Raw genomic sequence first — 15,603 nt, 5'->3', positions numbered from 1 at the left:
TTCTCACCACTCCACAAACAGCCAGCATGGGATCACTGGGCTGAATGGCCTCCATGATTTCAGAATTGTTATGGCGCAGAAAGAAGCCATTTCAGGCCATCTTATCACCCTGGAATTGGGGCAGGTGAGGCTGGCAGAACGGAATTCACTCAGCTTCAGGTGGGGTTTTACGAGTCTCACTCAAGCAAGGTCATAAAATCCCATCTATTGTGTCTTTCTCCAGTTATGATTGTAACACTACATTCTGCACACTCTCCTTTCTTCCTCTATGAATGGTATGCTTTGTATAGCGTGCAAGAAACAATACTTTTCACTCTATGCTAATACATGTGACAATAATAAACCAAATCAAATCAGATCTTTTCTCCAAGAAAAACACTATCCTAACTTCTCCAATTCATCTTCAAAACTGAAGTTCCTCATCCTGGGGACCAATCTTAGGGATCTCTTCTTCACACTCTCCAATGATTCTATGAATCTGTTCTTTGTTGATGCAACAACCTCTCTCTCTCTCTCTCTCTCCTCTAAGACATTCAAGACCTAACCAGGCAGGGCCAGATTCAGTGGTGCCCAAATCGTGCCTGAATGCAGGAGGACAGCCAGGAAATGTACCTGGAATAGCCTCAGTGCTTCGAAGGGTGGTGGGGGGACAATCAGCTGAGGGGTGGGGTGACTCCTGGTGCCAGTAATTTTACATGGGCTGAGAATGGAGCACACTGGATGGGCTAAAATTGCCTTAGTTGTCTCCAGATACTTCCTAACTAACCAATGTTAAGAATTGGATACAATTTGCATCAAAGAACAATAAAGCACAGGAACAGGCCCTTCAGCCCATTAAGCCTGCGCCGATATGCAGTTTCTATCCCTCTGTTCACCTCCCATTCATGTGTCTATCAAGATACACCTTGAATGTTGCCAATGTTCCTGCTTCCATCACCTCCACTAGCAGTGTGTTCCAAGCATGCAGCACCGTGTGTGTGAATAACTTCCCCCTGCACATCTCCTCTAAGCTTACTATCTTTCACCTTAAAGCTGTGCCCTCTTGTAGGCGACCCTTCCACCCTGGGAAAAAGCCTCTGACTATCCACTCTATGAATGCCTGTCATAATTTTGTAGTCTTCTAATCAGGTCACCCTTTGGTGTCTGTCTTTCTACTGAAAATAATCCGAGTTTATCCAGCCCCATCCTCATACCTAAAACGATCCAGGCCAGGCAACATCCTGGTGAATCTTCTTTGTATCCTTTCCAAAGCATCAGTAACTGCTGCCTCACAGCGCCAGAGACTCGGCTTCAATTCCCGGCTTGGGTCACTGTCTGTGTGGAGTTTGCATGTTCTCCCCACATTTGCGTGCGTTTCTTCTGGATGTTCCGGTTTCCTCCAACAGTCCAAAGATGTGCGGGTTAGGTGGACTGGCCGTACTAAATTGCCCCTTAGTGTCAGGCAGACTAGCTAGACTAAATGCATGGGGTTATGGTGAGAGGGCTTGGGTGAGATTGTGGTTGGTGCAGACTCAATGGGCCAAATGGCCTCCTTCTGCATGGTAGGATTCTATGGTTCAAAAGCGTGTTAAGACTTGAAGCCAGCACCTTAGACAACTCCAAAGATTCATAACCCGACAAGTGAAGAAATCTCTCTTTCTCGCATGGAGAGAAGTGAATGAAAAGCATAATTAAAGACCCCACGCACCCCGGACATTCTCTCTTCGACCTTCTTCCATCGGGAAAAAGATACAAAAGTCTGAGGTCACGTACTAACTGACTCAAGAACAGCTTCTTTCCTGCTGCTGTCAGACTTTTGAGTGGACCTACCTCGCATTAAGTTGATCTTTCTCTACACCCTAGCTATGACTGTAACACTACATTCTGCACTCTCTCCCTTCCTTCTCGATGAACGGTATGCTTTGTCTGTATAGCACGCAAAAAATAATGTTTTTCACTGTATACTGACACGTGACAGTAATAAGTCAAATCAAATATTAAACTGATCCTTCTCCACACCCTAGCTATGACTGTAACACTACATTCTACACTCTCTTCTTTCCTTCTCTATGAACGGTATGCTTTTGCATAGCATGCAAGGAACAATACTTTTCACTGCATGTTAATACATGAGACAATAATAAATCAAACCAAATCAAAAAGAAAGGGAAAATGTTCCCGTCCTCCATGTATTCCTCTAGTTCCCTTACTTCAGGAGCAGAGAATGTAGATAATAACGTTATCTTTTCTGATTTGTATTCCAATTATGTTGGTTCCACTGTAGGTGGCATCAAAATTCAATACAGATTGCTAACAACCTTGAAATAAAGCACAAAGTTTAATATTTGTTCATCAAAAATAATCAATGGAAAAAAACTGTCCTTTTTTTGTGCATGCATAATTTTAAATCGCAAACTGGTTTGCAAAGTAGGTACAAGGCAATCAGGTGTGAATCTTTGATCTGGAGCAAGAGGGGTGTGAAATTCTTTCATCAGGTGTGAAATTGGAGATGGCAGATGCTGTTTGCATTTATAGAATTACATATTAAAATTTTAAAAACCCAGCTGGTGAACTGTAGAGGAGCAGCAGAGCTGGTGTGTGAGGGGGAAACAGCTCTCACCGTCTTGGTGTTCAGCCATTACGCTTGTGTTTCAGAGGTGTTACTTGTTTACTGTTGCCACCGGAGAGAGATCCCTCCCATTGATCTATCAGCCATGGCTCAGAAGAGAACACACTTCCTCTGAATCACAACGATATGGGAACAATAATCCAGATTGACACCGGCACTGCAGTGCTGAGGGAATGCTGCATTGTCAGAGGTGCACCTTCACCCTGGATCTCCCTTCACAGACAGATAGACATAGACATAGACAGACAGAGGGACATAGAAAGAGGGACATAGACAGAGAGGCAAAGATACACATAGACAGAGAGAGAGACAGAGAGAGAGACAGAGAGAGAGAGAGACAGACAGAGACAGAATCAGACACACAGGATCAGACATAGATGGAGACAGACAGACACTGATAGACCCAGACATACACAGTCAGACAAATGTAATGCTGCATTCTGTAAATATCAACAAAGGAATTTGAGTCTCTTTTCATATTTCCCTAACTGGTTTCAGATTCATTTCTCAGAGCCTGCTCGCTTTCTGAAGGGAAGCAGATAATGTTCTGGTCAACGTGCCTCCCTCAATCAACAACACTGAAAAGTGGTCAGCCAACCCGACCATTCCCCTGCTCTACATGGGATCCTGCTGTGTGAAATTTGATGCTGGATTTGCGTGCATAGCAAAGTGACTCATTCATTATGATCAGTATTTCATTTGTTCTAAAGAACTTGGGGAGCGCACTGAAGATACAATAGGTGCTTTGTAAATGCAAGGTTATATCTATCTCTCTTTGATAGTTCAGGTATATTTTCCTAAAGTTTTTACCACCTCTTAACCTCACTGATCTCGCACTGGGCCCTTCTCCATCGAGCAACGTTGGCAGCGCTGTCACTACTGACCACAAACGGACAAACCACATCCATACCCTCACTTGAAGCAGCCTCCAAATTGTCTGTTGGACCTTTCGTGACTTCCCTTTCTCAACCCCAGCTGCCACCACCATCTCCATCACAACAGATCTTCCCTTCGTTTTGTAACTGCTCACTGCAAGCACATTCATAGTAAGCTTTAGGACAATATTAAGAACTCAATGGGTGGGAGTTCACAGCCCATAAAATCCTGCCCACAGTCAACAGACCTTTCCACGATCAACTCATCACTCGCTCTCTGTGGCGGGGTGGTAAAATTCTGGCCAATATGAGGTTTTGTTCAGATTAAGTTTAATGTTTATTTATTCGTGACACGAGTAGGCTGACATTAACACTGCAATGAAGTTGCGGTGAAAATGCCCCAGTTGCCACACTCTGGTGTCTGTTCGGGCACACTGAGGGAGAATTTAGCACGCACCTAAACAGCATATGGGGAGGAAACCGGAGCACCTGGAGGAAACCCACACAGACACGGGTAGAACGTGCAGACTCCGCACAGACGGTGATCCAAGCTGGGAATTGAACCCCAGTCCCAGGCACCAGGTGGTTTTATGAGCGAGAGTTTGGGGGGAGATGGGGTGGGGGGGGGCAGAGGCTAAGCTGAAATGGCCTGGACTCTGCCACATTAACTCATTTGAAATATTCCACAATATATGGATGGCCCCTTCGAACGCGGTTAGATTATGCAGACTACCAGAGGTGTTAATAATTCAATTTAAACGCATTCCAACTTATTCACTCCGGCGTCAATCCCGAGACGCTGGTTGGTTTTTCCCGTGGCTGCCTCCAGCCGAACAGGCAGCAGACTTTACCTCGTAAATGCTGATGTTGTAGCCGTCGGGATTTGCGATGACTGGGGCGTTGTCATTGACGTCCATGGCCGTGATGGTGAGAACGTGATTCGTCCTACGAGGCCGTAAGCCATTGTCGAAGGCCTGAATCTGAAACGAGAGACAATGTCAGATGCTGTAGGCTAACAGATACTGTCCGTGGTAGCTGTAAATACCTGACTTGTGTTCATTCAGGGTAAATGCCCCTGTTGGGAGAGCAAGGTCACCATTCTGGTGGGAAGACAAGCGAAAACGTGGAATGAAATCACAGAAATCCCTACAGCGCAGGAGGCGGCCATTCGGCCCATCAAGTCTGTACCGACCACAATCCCACCCAGGCCCTAGATAAAAGCAAAATACTGCGGGTGCTGGAATCTGAAATCAAAAGAGAAAATGCTGGAAAATCTCAGCAGGTCTGGCAGCATCTGTAAGGAGAGAAAAGAGCTGATATTTTGAAACTGGACAACCCTTTGTCAAAGCCCTTGGACAACTTGGTCAGCTTTGCAAAGGGCTATCCGGATTTGAAACATCAGCTCTTTTCTCTCCTTACACATGCTGCCAGACCTGCTGAGATTTTCCAATGATTTTCTCTTTTGGTTCCACCCAGACCCTATCCCTGTAACCCCCACATATTTACCGTGCTAATCCCCCCCCCCCCCCTGCCAACACCAAGGGTCAATTTATCATGGCCAATGCACGTAAGCCACACATCTTTGGAGTGTGGGAGGAAACCGGGGCACCCAGACGAAACCCATGTGGGCAGTGGGAGAACGTGCAAACTCCACATAGACAGTGACCCGAGGCTGGAATCGAACCTTGGTCCCTGGCGCTGAGAGGCAGCATTGCTAACCACTGGGTCGCTAATGAGAACCCAACAGTCCTTTGGTAACAAAAATGAAAGTTGACATTGTTATTGCTGGCTGGCCCGGTTTATGGAGAATCATTCCATGTCTATAACAAGGTCAGACGGGCACAGAACGCAGGAATTACTTGATGGAGATCAAGGACCATCCAGCATATTGAAGCTGTGTGCAGTCTTTTTCCTGTTGAGCTAGCAGTGGGTGGTTGATACCGCATGGGACTCAGGAACCAAGCTGCTTCCTGGAAAGCCACGACAAGGTGAAACCTCCTCTAATTTATGAGCCCGAGCATAAATGTGAGTTACGCATCACTTTCCAGTAATGGCTCCAATGATCCACAGACCATCTGATGTCACATTGAGATATCGCCTTGAACTTACTTCAAAAAAAAGTATTAACCCCATCTATTTTGTAAGTTTTTGAAACGGCTCCTATTTTCAGCTGCTTGTTCATAAATTAAATCAATTCCCTCCATCCTGACTGGATGGTTTCCTCTACTCTGCCCTTTGTGGGGACTGTGGGATGGGTACACCTCTCAACATCAACTATCCTTCCAGAGAGTAAACAGCTAGAAATGGTGCAGTAAACAGCAACCTGGAAATGACAGTAACGAGCACCAATGAACAGTGGAAGACAGAAGTTTCTAAATTACTGCAATAATGGTAGAAACTTGGCTTCAGCCATTTTTCTAAAGTCACGGCAGAAGGGTAGGAGAAACTCGGAGGAAATTCAGCCTTGGAGAGTGGAGGCCAGGGTATCCATTTTAACTTTATCTGCCCATGGCATGGGTGGCACGGTGGCACAGTGGTTAGCACTGCTGCCTCACAGCATCAGGGGCCTGAGTTCAATTCCCGGCTTGGGTCACTGTCTGTGTGGAGTCTGCATGTTCTCCCCGTGTCTGTGTGGGCCTCCTCCGGTTTCCTCCCACAATCCAAAAGACGCGCGGGTTAGGTGAATTGACCGTGCTAACTTCTCCCTTGGTGTACCCGAGTGTGGTGACTAGGGAATTTTCACATTGCAATGTTGATATATGCCTGTAAGACTAATAAATAAACTTATCTAAACTTTTTTTTTAAAAAGTAAAATGCACAATAACAGCTTCAACGCCCATTAAATAATTCTCCTGGCTTCTGTTTCCAGGGAAATGAGTGGGAGGTGGTGGCGGTGTTGCTATTCTGGCAAGATGAGGTCAACTAGGATAGAAATACCTTCATTATCCAAATCTACCACATCTTCGTGTGAAGGATTGGTGGGCCAGAATGGGTAAATACAAAAACACAGGCTGAGATGTGATTCTAAGGTTGAGTTATTCGAGATCTGTGAGAAGCCATCCATAAGAACAAGGAACAGGAAATTCAGCCTCTCAAGCCCACTCTGTCACAGAAATCTCTCAGTGCAGAAGGAGGCCATTCAGCCCGTCGAGTCTACACCGACCACAATCCCACCTAGGCCCTGTCCCCGCAATCCTACTCATTTAACCCGCTAATCCCTCCAGCCTGCGCATCCCGGGACAATAAAGGGCAATTTAGCATGGTCGATCCGCCTACCCTGCACATCTTTGGATTGTGGGAGGAAACCAGAGGAAACCCATGCAGACACGGGGAGAACGTGCAAACTCCACACAGGCAGTGACCCAAACTGGGAACTGAACCCAGGTCCTTGGAGCTGTGAGGCGGCAGTGCTAACCACTGTGCCATCGTGCCACCCATTTAACACGATCATGGTTGATCTCATCTCGGCTTCAACTCCACTTTCCTGCCCGTTCACCGTCATGGTTCAAACTCTTACTAATTAAAAATCTGTCCACCTCTTCTTTAAATTTCCTCAAAGTGCCGGCATCCATCACACTCTGGGGTACAGAATTCCACTATCTCATGACCCTTTGAGAGAAATAATTTCTCCTCCTCTCTGTTTTAAATTTACCTCCTCTTATCCTCAAACTATGATTGCCCCACAAGTGGAAACATCCTCTCCGTGTCTATACTGATCAACCCCCTTCCTATGTTGTACGGGCACGGGCCAACTATACGGATTGGCTCAATGGAATGGCCAACATCACCTTCGATTAGTGACCGCGTGATTATGTTAGCCGGACTTACAGTCAAGACGTATCGATCAATCTGTTCCCTGTCCATACGTCGAGCGAGGTAGATCTCTCCCCGGCTGCTGTTCACCGTGTTAATCCTGAAGGCTCCATTAGTATTTCCAGACTGGATGGTAAAGTTAACCTGCGGTTTATAAAAGTACAACATTATCTTCGCTCAATAAACGTGGAACTAGATCACTGATGCTGCTGGTTTTAAGAAAACCGCCTGGAGAGAGTGTTTGAGGCAGACCATTTAGGATGGAGGTGAGGAGACATTTCTTCACCCACAGAGTGGTGAGCCTGTAGGATTCATTACCACAGGAAGTAGCTGATGCCAAAACACTGAATGCATTAAAGAGGCGGCTGGATATAGCACTTGGGGCGAATGGGATCAAAGGTGATGGGGGGAAAGCAGGATTAGGCTATTGAGTTGGACAATCAGCTGTGATCGTGATGAATAGCGGAGCAGGCTCGAAGAGCCTCCTCCTGCTCCCACCTTCTATGTTTTTTCCTGGTATCTAATATTCCTTACACTGGTTTGATTCGTGCGGATAATTAAAACCACTTGGTGCAACTTAACTAAAGTCAACCGGGTTTTCTTACTGAGAATGTATAACAAAGTGATCTGCCGTGGCATTGCTGTTTTGAATCTGTAGCACGGTGCAACGTTCATCTAATCACTTGGTCTAGCTTTTAAGACCAATGCCCAGGTATGGTGGCACAGTGGTTGGCACTGCTGCCTCATAGCACAGGGGCCCAGGTTCGATTCCCGGCTTGGGTCACTGTCTGCTGCATGTTCTGTGTGGGTTTCCTCCGGGTGCTCCGGTTTTCTCCCAAAGAGCAAAAGACGTGTTGGTTAAGGGCATTGGCCATTCTAAATTCTCCCTCAGTGTACCTGAACAGGCGCCGGAGCATGGAGACTAGGGGATTTTCACATTGCGGTGTTAACGTAAGCCTACTGGTGAATAATAAACAAACTTTAGGTGCTCCTCTACGTAGACACGATTCCCAGGAATCCTCTCCAAAACAGCGTCCAAACTAACCCCTCCTCTCCACTCTATTCCCCCTAAACTTATACATTTACCATGGCTAATCCTCCTAGCCTATACGTCGACTGTTGTCACTTTAGAAGTCTCACTAGCTTGGAGGCTTCTTGTTGACCTCATAGCTCCCAAAAAGCAAAGGAGAAATTCTGCTACTGTGGAATTCTGAAACAAAACAACTCAAGAATAAGGTGGCTCGTACCATTCCATTCTGCTTTGCGTCCAGATCGTGGGCAAAGACAACAGCCAATCTCTTCCCAACGGCAGCGTCCTCCGGAACCTCTACCGAGGAATCTGAAGTAGCATCAAACACGGGACTGTTGTCATTCTCATCTTCAATTGTAATGATTACCTGTTGGACATAAAGTCAGATAGCAGATGGAATATGAGGTTTATTACCAGAAAAGGCCACTTAACTCATTCAGTGAGTTCCACTGAAGGTGCGTTGGATATACATTGTGTTACAGTGAGCCCCCATCCCCTATCTGTTCATTCCCCACTTTGATGGAGAACCAAGTGATGTTCCTAACTTGGGAAAATATTCAATCAATGCTGCTAATATCTTCAATGGACTATAGGATCCTTGTAGTGCAGAAGGAGGCTATTCGGTCCATTGTGTCTGCACTGACTCGCCAAAAGTACATCCAAGCCATGCCCTCCTCTCCATACTATTCCCTAAACCTGAAATCTACACAGCCAATCCACCTAACCTACACTTCTTTGGACACTAAGGGACAATTTAGCATGGCCAATGCACCTAACGTACATATCTTTGGACACTGAGGAGGAATTTAGCATGACCAATCCACCTAACCTCCACAGCTTGGGACACTAAGGGGCAATTTACCATGACCAATCCCCTAACCTGCACACCTTTGGACAGTAAGGAGCAATTTAGCCCGGCCAGTCCACCCAACCTGCACATCTTTGGATTGTGGGAGGAAACCGGAGCCCCCGGAGAAAACTCATGCAGACACGGGGAGAATGTGCAGCCACAAAAACAGTCACTCGAGGCTGGAATTGAACCCGGATCCCTGGCACTAAGAGGCAACAGTGTCACCATGCTGTCCTTGAAAACTCCCAGGTCTCCTTTTTTTTTAAAACCAGGTTTCGATGCAGCTTCTTCTGAAGTAGAATACTTACTCAGCCAATTATCTTGACACCATCTTGTTTTTTTCTGTTACATGCAAGTGATTCAACCTTGTAATTCTCTAATTATAGTTTTTTTTAATCTAACACCAGTCAGAATGGGTTCCGCCAGCGTGATCTCCTGGTCCCACTTCCTATGGCAAAACCCCACCACAGGGTTCCCGGTGTTGGGGGAGGTGTACAGAACGGGAAACCACATTGCCAATGGCTGGACCAGAAGTTCCCACCACCGGCTAATGCTGGACAGCCTCCACTGCCACAGGGGACACGGAAAATCCCACCCAGTATATCATTCGGAGACAAAGTAACTCCTTTAGCCTGAGTCACACGGAAATGTAAGGACCCATTCGCAGAGCTGCATTAGGGAGAATCTGGTATACATACTGATATACACAGGAAAGGGATGTTGTACACTACTGATATACACAGTGAAGGTTTCCTGTACACTGCTGATGTACACATTAAAGTTTTCCTGTACACTGTTGATATACAGTGCGAAGGTTTCTTGTACACTGCTGATATACAGAAAAAAGGTTTCTTGTACACTGCTGATATACAGAGGGAAGGTTTCTTGTATACTGCTGATATACACAGGGAAGGTTTCCTGTACACTGCTGATATACACAGGGAAGGTTTCCTGTACACTGCTGATATACACAGGGAAGGTTTCCTGTACACTGCTGATATACACAGGGAAGGTTTCCTGTACACTGCTGATATACACAGGGAAGGTTTCCTGTACACTGCTGATATACACAGGGAAGGTTTCCTGTACACTGCTGATATACACAGGGAAGGTTTCCTGTACACTGCTGATATACACAGGGAAGGTTTCCTGCACACTGCTGATATACACAGGGAAGGTTTCCTGTACACTGCTGATATACACATTGAAGGTTTCCCGTACACTGCTGATACACACAGGAAGGGTTGCATGCTGCCAATTGCTGATAGAGCAGGCGATGAGTTCTTGCAGTGCCAGAGGGAGGCACTGGAGCACTTGGCGTACAAGGAGAAAAGAAAATGCCTGAACAAGACAGGCCACTGACAGAACAGCACCACCAACATTGAGAAACAGATCTGTCCCAAGCCCTGGAGGTTGGTGGGGGAGGGATTGAAGATAGCTAAGTGTGAAGAATGATGGGAGTAGTCACTCAGTTTGAGGGACGTGGGGCAAAATAACAACAGCTTGCATTTGTATAGCACCTTTATATAACCCAATGTGTTTCATGGGAGCACTGTGTCAAAATTTGACACCAGGCTACTGAAATGACATTAGGACAGGTGATCAAATGTTTGGTTAACGAAGAAGGAAGAGAGAGGTGGAGAACTTTGCAATTCCAAAGCTGCCTTTCATTGAAAAGTGAAAGGCTGGAAATCGATACTGGGGACGGTCCAACTCGTCTTTTTGGCCTCTTCGATGGGAGCACCTGTGGCCACCAATAACTTTGTGGCAAACATTTCCACATATCGCAAGCTGCATTCACTAAAAGAACCTTCAGGTTCCTTTGAACCTGAGACCCAGCGGCCTTGCAGGCAGTAGAACCAAGAACAGCATATTTCCAAACCTCTCGTCCAACCAGAACTCAGGACAAATGGACGAGAGAGAACCAAAAGAAATTGTTTATTATTTATTTATTAGCGTCACAAGTAGGCTAAAATTAACACGGCAATGAAGTTACTATGAAAATCCCCTAGTCGCCACCTGTTTGGGTACACTGAGGGAGAATTTAGCACGACCAATGCACCTAACCAGCACGTCTTCCAGACTGTGGGAGAAAACCGGAGGAAACCCACGCAGACACGGGGAGGACGTGCAGACTTCACACAGACAGTGACCCAAGCTGGGAATCGAATCTGATCCCTGGCTACTGTGAGGATTCTGGGAGTGATGTTTGTAGCTTTGGCCATTGCAGGAGGGGAGGGGAAATAAAGGAAACGGTTTCTCGCCTCGTAATAAGGTACGATTTGGAATTCCAAATCTCTCTCAAAAAAAAAACAAATTAAAAAATTATACGTTAGAATGGGCCATTGAAGAGAAAACAAAGAGGGCAACCGGAAGGTCAAACATCTGTCCTAACAGGATGCTTGCGGTAGCCGAAGGCAGAATGAAAGCAGAAAGTGCCTCTTAGTAGCTTCATTGTTGAAAATAGATAAGTGGTATCGCGCACACGCAGCGAGGCTGAGAGAAACATCTAGGAGCTTATCTCGTCTTGCAGAAACACTTCAAATCGCACCAAACGTAAAGATCGACTCAGAGGTTTGTTCACCGTGATAGAGGAAGTGAACTTTTGAAGTGGAAAATGTCTGGCACAGAATCACAGCACAGAACGAGGCCATTCAGCCATCAGGTCGATGCTAGCTCTCAAAGTTACTCAGCTGGTCTCACTTCCCCATAGCCTTGCAAATCCCTCCTCTCCGGATAATGGAGACAGTGAATGTATTCAAGAGGTGGTTGGATATAGGACTTGGGGCAGGATTAGGCTATTGAGTTGGATGATCAGCCACGATCGTGATGAATGGCGGAGCAGGCTCGAAGGGCCGAATGGCCTCCCCCTGCTCCTGTCTTCTATGTTTCTGGCCAACTCCCTTTTCAGGGGTCACACTCCTGGACAGCACGTTCCAAACTCAACTCAACCTAAGTGTAGTCCATCAGTGACACGGAACTTGAGAATTGCTGGAAAAGAAGGGAGACACCTCGAAGCTTTTCATCTTGCACTCATCCGCCAGTCACCCTGGCTCTGAAACACAAATCGCACGTTGTTCATTGGCTTAATGACACTGTCCTGTTAGTGGTGAACACCACTAGCGTTGCTAATGCATCGTGAGTGTCAAGCAGCTAGATTCAACTGTTGCTCGGATTTTTCAGATACCTTGTCCTTCCAGGGTGCTCCAAGATAGACTGGGCACTTTTCAGCACCTGAGAGAGAAGGTGCTGTTGCGGCATTATCACTAAACTTTAGTAATGCAAAGATGCAGGGTACTGCTCTGGGGCCTGGGGTTCAAGTCCCACCACGGCAGATGGTGAAATTTAAATTTAATTTTAAAATTCTGGAATTATAAAGACTAACAGTGACTATGAAACACATTGTCGAAAACCCCATCTAGTCACTCAAGTCCTTTAGGGAAAGGAATCTGCCATCCTTACCTGATCTAAGGACAAAGGAAATTTGCCACGTCAGCTACGACTCTCATGAACTTTTACAGAAACACCACAGAAAGCATTCTTTCTGATTATATCACAGCTTGGTATGGGCTCCTGCTCTGCCAAAGACTGCAAGGAACTACAAAGTGTCGTAAATGTAGCCCAGTCCATCACGCAAACCAACCTCCCATCCATCAACTCAATATATGCTTCCCACTGCCTCGGAAAAGCAGTCAGCATAATTAAGGACCCCACGCACCCCGGACATTCTCTCTTCCCCCTTCTTCCGTCAGGAAAAAGATACAAAAGTCTGAGGTCACGTACCAACTGATTCAAGAACAACTTCTTCCCTGCTGCTGTCAGGCTTTTGAATGGACCTACCTTGCATTAAGTTGATCTTTCTCTGCACCCTCGCTATGACATTAACACCACATTCTGCACTCTCTCATTCCTTCCCTATGAACAGTACGCTTTGTCTGTATAATGTGCAAGAAACAATACTTTTCACTGTTTGTTCACACATGTGACAATAATAAATCAAATCAAAGTCTGGCCTCCGTGTGACTCCAGAGGCACAGCAATGTGGTTGACTCTCAACTGCCCTCTGAAATGGGTTTAGTAAGCCATCCATCAAGGGCAATTAGGGATGGGCAATAAATGCAGGCCCAACCAGCGACACCCACGTCTCCTGAATGAATAAAACAAAAGACCGGTCGAGGGATTTGCGTGATTTCAGCAACAGGTGAAGCTAACTGTTTGATGTTGAAAAACGAGTCCCCTCTTCCTCAACCCACTTCCCAGCATTTGGTTTGTGACCCTGCAGGTTACAGCACTCGAGGCACAGATCCAAACCCACAGAGTCAGAGAAACTCTGCTTGAGCACAAAGTTAGACCGGCACACCACTGCGGCACTGAGGGGCTGCGGCACAGTTGGGGCTGAGACGTTTAAATGAGGCCCCTGTCTCATCTCTCGGGTGAATGCAAAATATTAAAGAGAAGGCAAGTTATCACCAGTGTCCTGCCCAATATTTCTCCCTCAATCCCAACATCAGGACAAAGGATGATAGTTTGGTTCCGGTTTGATTACTCTGCATGGGAGCTTGCTGTGTACAAATTGGTTAACACACTTCCTGTATCGCCACAGCGACTGCACTTCAACAGAGCTTCATTGGCTGCACAGAATTTGGAGATGCCAGGGTGTTGTTAAAGGAAGCATAGATAGCAACAAAAAATGACACAAGTGCAACCTCTTTGTTCCTCGAAGACGCACAAGATGACACATGACCTCCGGAAGATATAGCAGGATATGGACAAGTTGGAGACTTGGGCAGAGAGATGGCAGATGGAGTTTAATCCGGACAAATATGAGGTAATGCACTTTGGAAGGTCAAATACAGATAGGAAATATACAGTAAATGGCAGAACCCTTAAGAGTATTGATAGGCAAAAGGATCTGGGGTGTACAGGTACATAGGCCACTGAAAGTAGCAACACAGGTGGAGAAGGTAGTCAAGAAGGCATACGGCATGCTTGCTTTCATCGGCTGGGGCATTAAGTTTAAAATTTGGCAAGTCATGTTGCAGCTTTATAGAACCTTAGTTAGGCCACACTTGGAATATTGTGTTCAATTCTGGTCGCCACACTACCAGAAGGATGTGGAGGCTTTGGAGAAGGTACAGGAAAGATTTACCAGGATGTTGCCTGGTATGGAGGGCATTAGCTATGAGGAGAGGTTGGAGAAACTTGGTTTGTTCTCACTGGGACGATGGAGATTGTGGGGAGACCTGATAGAAGCCTACAAGATTATGAGGGATGTGGACAGAGTGGATAGTCAGAAGCTTTTTCCCAGGGTGGAAGTGTCAATTACTAGGGGGCACAGGTTTAAGGTGCGAGGGTTAAAGGAGTTTAAGGTTTAAAGGAGATGTACCAGTCAAGTTTTTTTTTTACAAAGAGAGCGGTGGACGCTTGGAACTCACTGCCAGGGAAGGGGAAGTAGATATGATAGTGATTTTTAAGAGGTGTCTGGACAAATACAGGAATAGGATGGGAATGGAGGGGTATGGTCCCCAGAAGGGTAGGGGGTTTTTCAGTTCAATTGGGCAACATGGTTGGTGTAGGCTTGGAGGGTGGAAGGACTTGTTCCTGTGCTGTGTAAAGAAAAAACATCCGTTTACTCCTGTGGCTAATGGAATTATCCCACATCTTTACAGGCATTTGCTCCCATCCACAGGGAGAGGGTCACAATGGGCAAATTCAAAGGCACAGCAAATGAAGCAACAACAGCAGCACGATCAGAGAGCAGCTTGGAAAGATGTCACGGTGCTTCTCCCTCAGAATCATTCCCAAACCTCTCTGTGGTTCTCTGTTGCAATTCCCCCAGTGATAAGAAACACTGAGTAACAATTACATTGCAAGCCTTTTATTGCTTTTCTTTGTAAGAGCTGGATCATTTGAACACTGCAAGTTATACCTACGATGTCCCTGTTCTTCCTTGGGCTGATGTTCTAGTATAAGTGGTGGCAGCTTTAACAATAAAAGCCCCGCTTCCTTACAACAAACTATTTATATTCATTGCCTCACTTTCCCTTCATGCATTAATTGCCTGGATGGGTGCAGCTCCAACAACACTCAAAAAGCTCTACACCATCCAGGACAAAGCAGCCCGCTTGATTGGTACCACATCTACAGACATCCACTCCCTCCACCACCGACGCTCAGTAGCAGCAGTGTGTACCATCTACAAGACGCACTGCAGCAATTCACCAAAGATCCTTAGACAGCACCTTCCAAACCCAAGACCACTTCTATCTAGAAGGGCGAGGGCAGCAGAAACATGGGAACACCACCACCTGCAAGTTCCCCTCCAAGCCACTCACCATCCTGACTTGGAAATGTATCGGCCGTTCCTTCGCAGTCGCTGGGTCAAAATCCTGGAATTCCCTCCCTAACGGCATTGTGGGCCAACCCA

At 46.2% G+C, this 15,603-nt stretch overlaps 1 protein-coding gene across 1 annotated transcript in view; it reads right to left on the bottom strand.

Annotated features, from left to right (window-relative positions):
* cdh23 (cadherin-related 23) overlaps positions 1–15,603 on the bottom strand; it is a 767,458-nt gene that overhangs the window by 189,061 nt on the left and 562,794 nt on the right. The window contains exons 33-35 of the mRNA XM_080215942.1: positions 8,544–8,693; positions 7,312–7,440; positions 4,335–4,463 (exon numbers count right to left, since the gene is read on the bottom strand). Of these exons, the coding sequence (XP_080072068.1) occupies positions 4,335–4,463; positions 7,312–7,440; positions 8,544–8,693 (408 nt within the window). The remainder of the gene's footprint in view (positions 1–4,334; positions 4,464–7,311; positions 7,441–8,543; positions 8,694–15,603) is intronic.

The sequence above is a fragment of the Carcharhinus amblyrhynchos genome, chromosome 31, assembly GCF_965287045.1.
Source record: "Carcharhinus amblyrhynchos chromosome 31, sCarAmb.v2.hapA, whole genome shotgun sequence".
Taxonomy (NCBI): Eukaryota; Metazoa; Chordata; class Chondrichthyes; order Carcharhiniformes; family Carcharhinidae; genus Carcharhinus; species Carcharhinus amblyrhynchos.
Note: the sequence above shows the minus strand (reverse complement) of the source record. Positions and strands in the feature narration are given on the sequence as shown.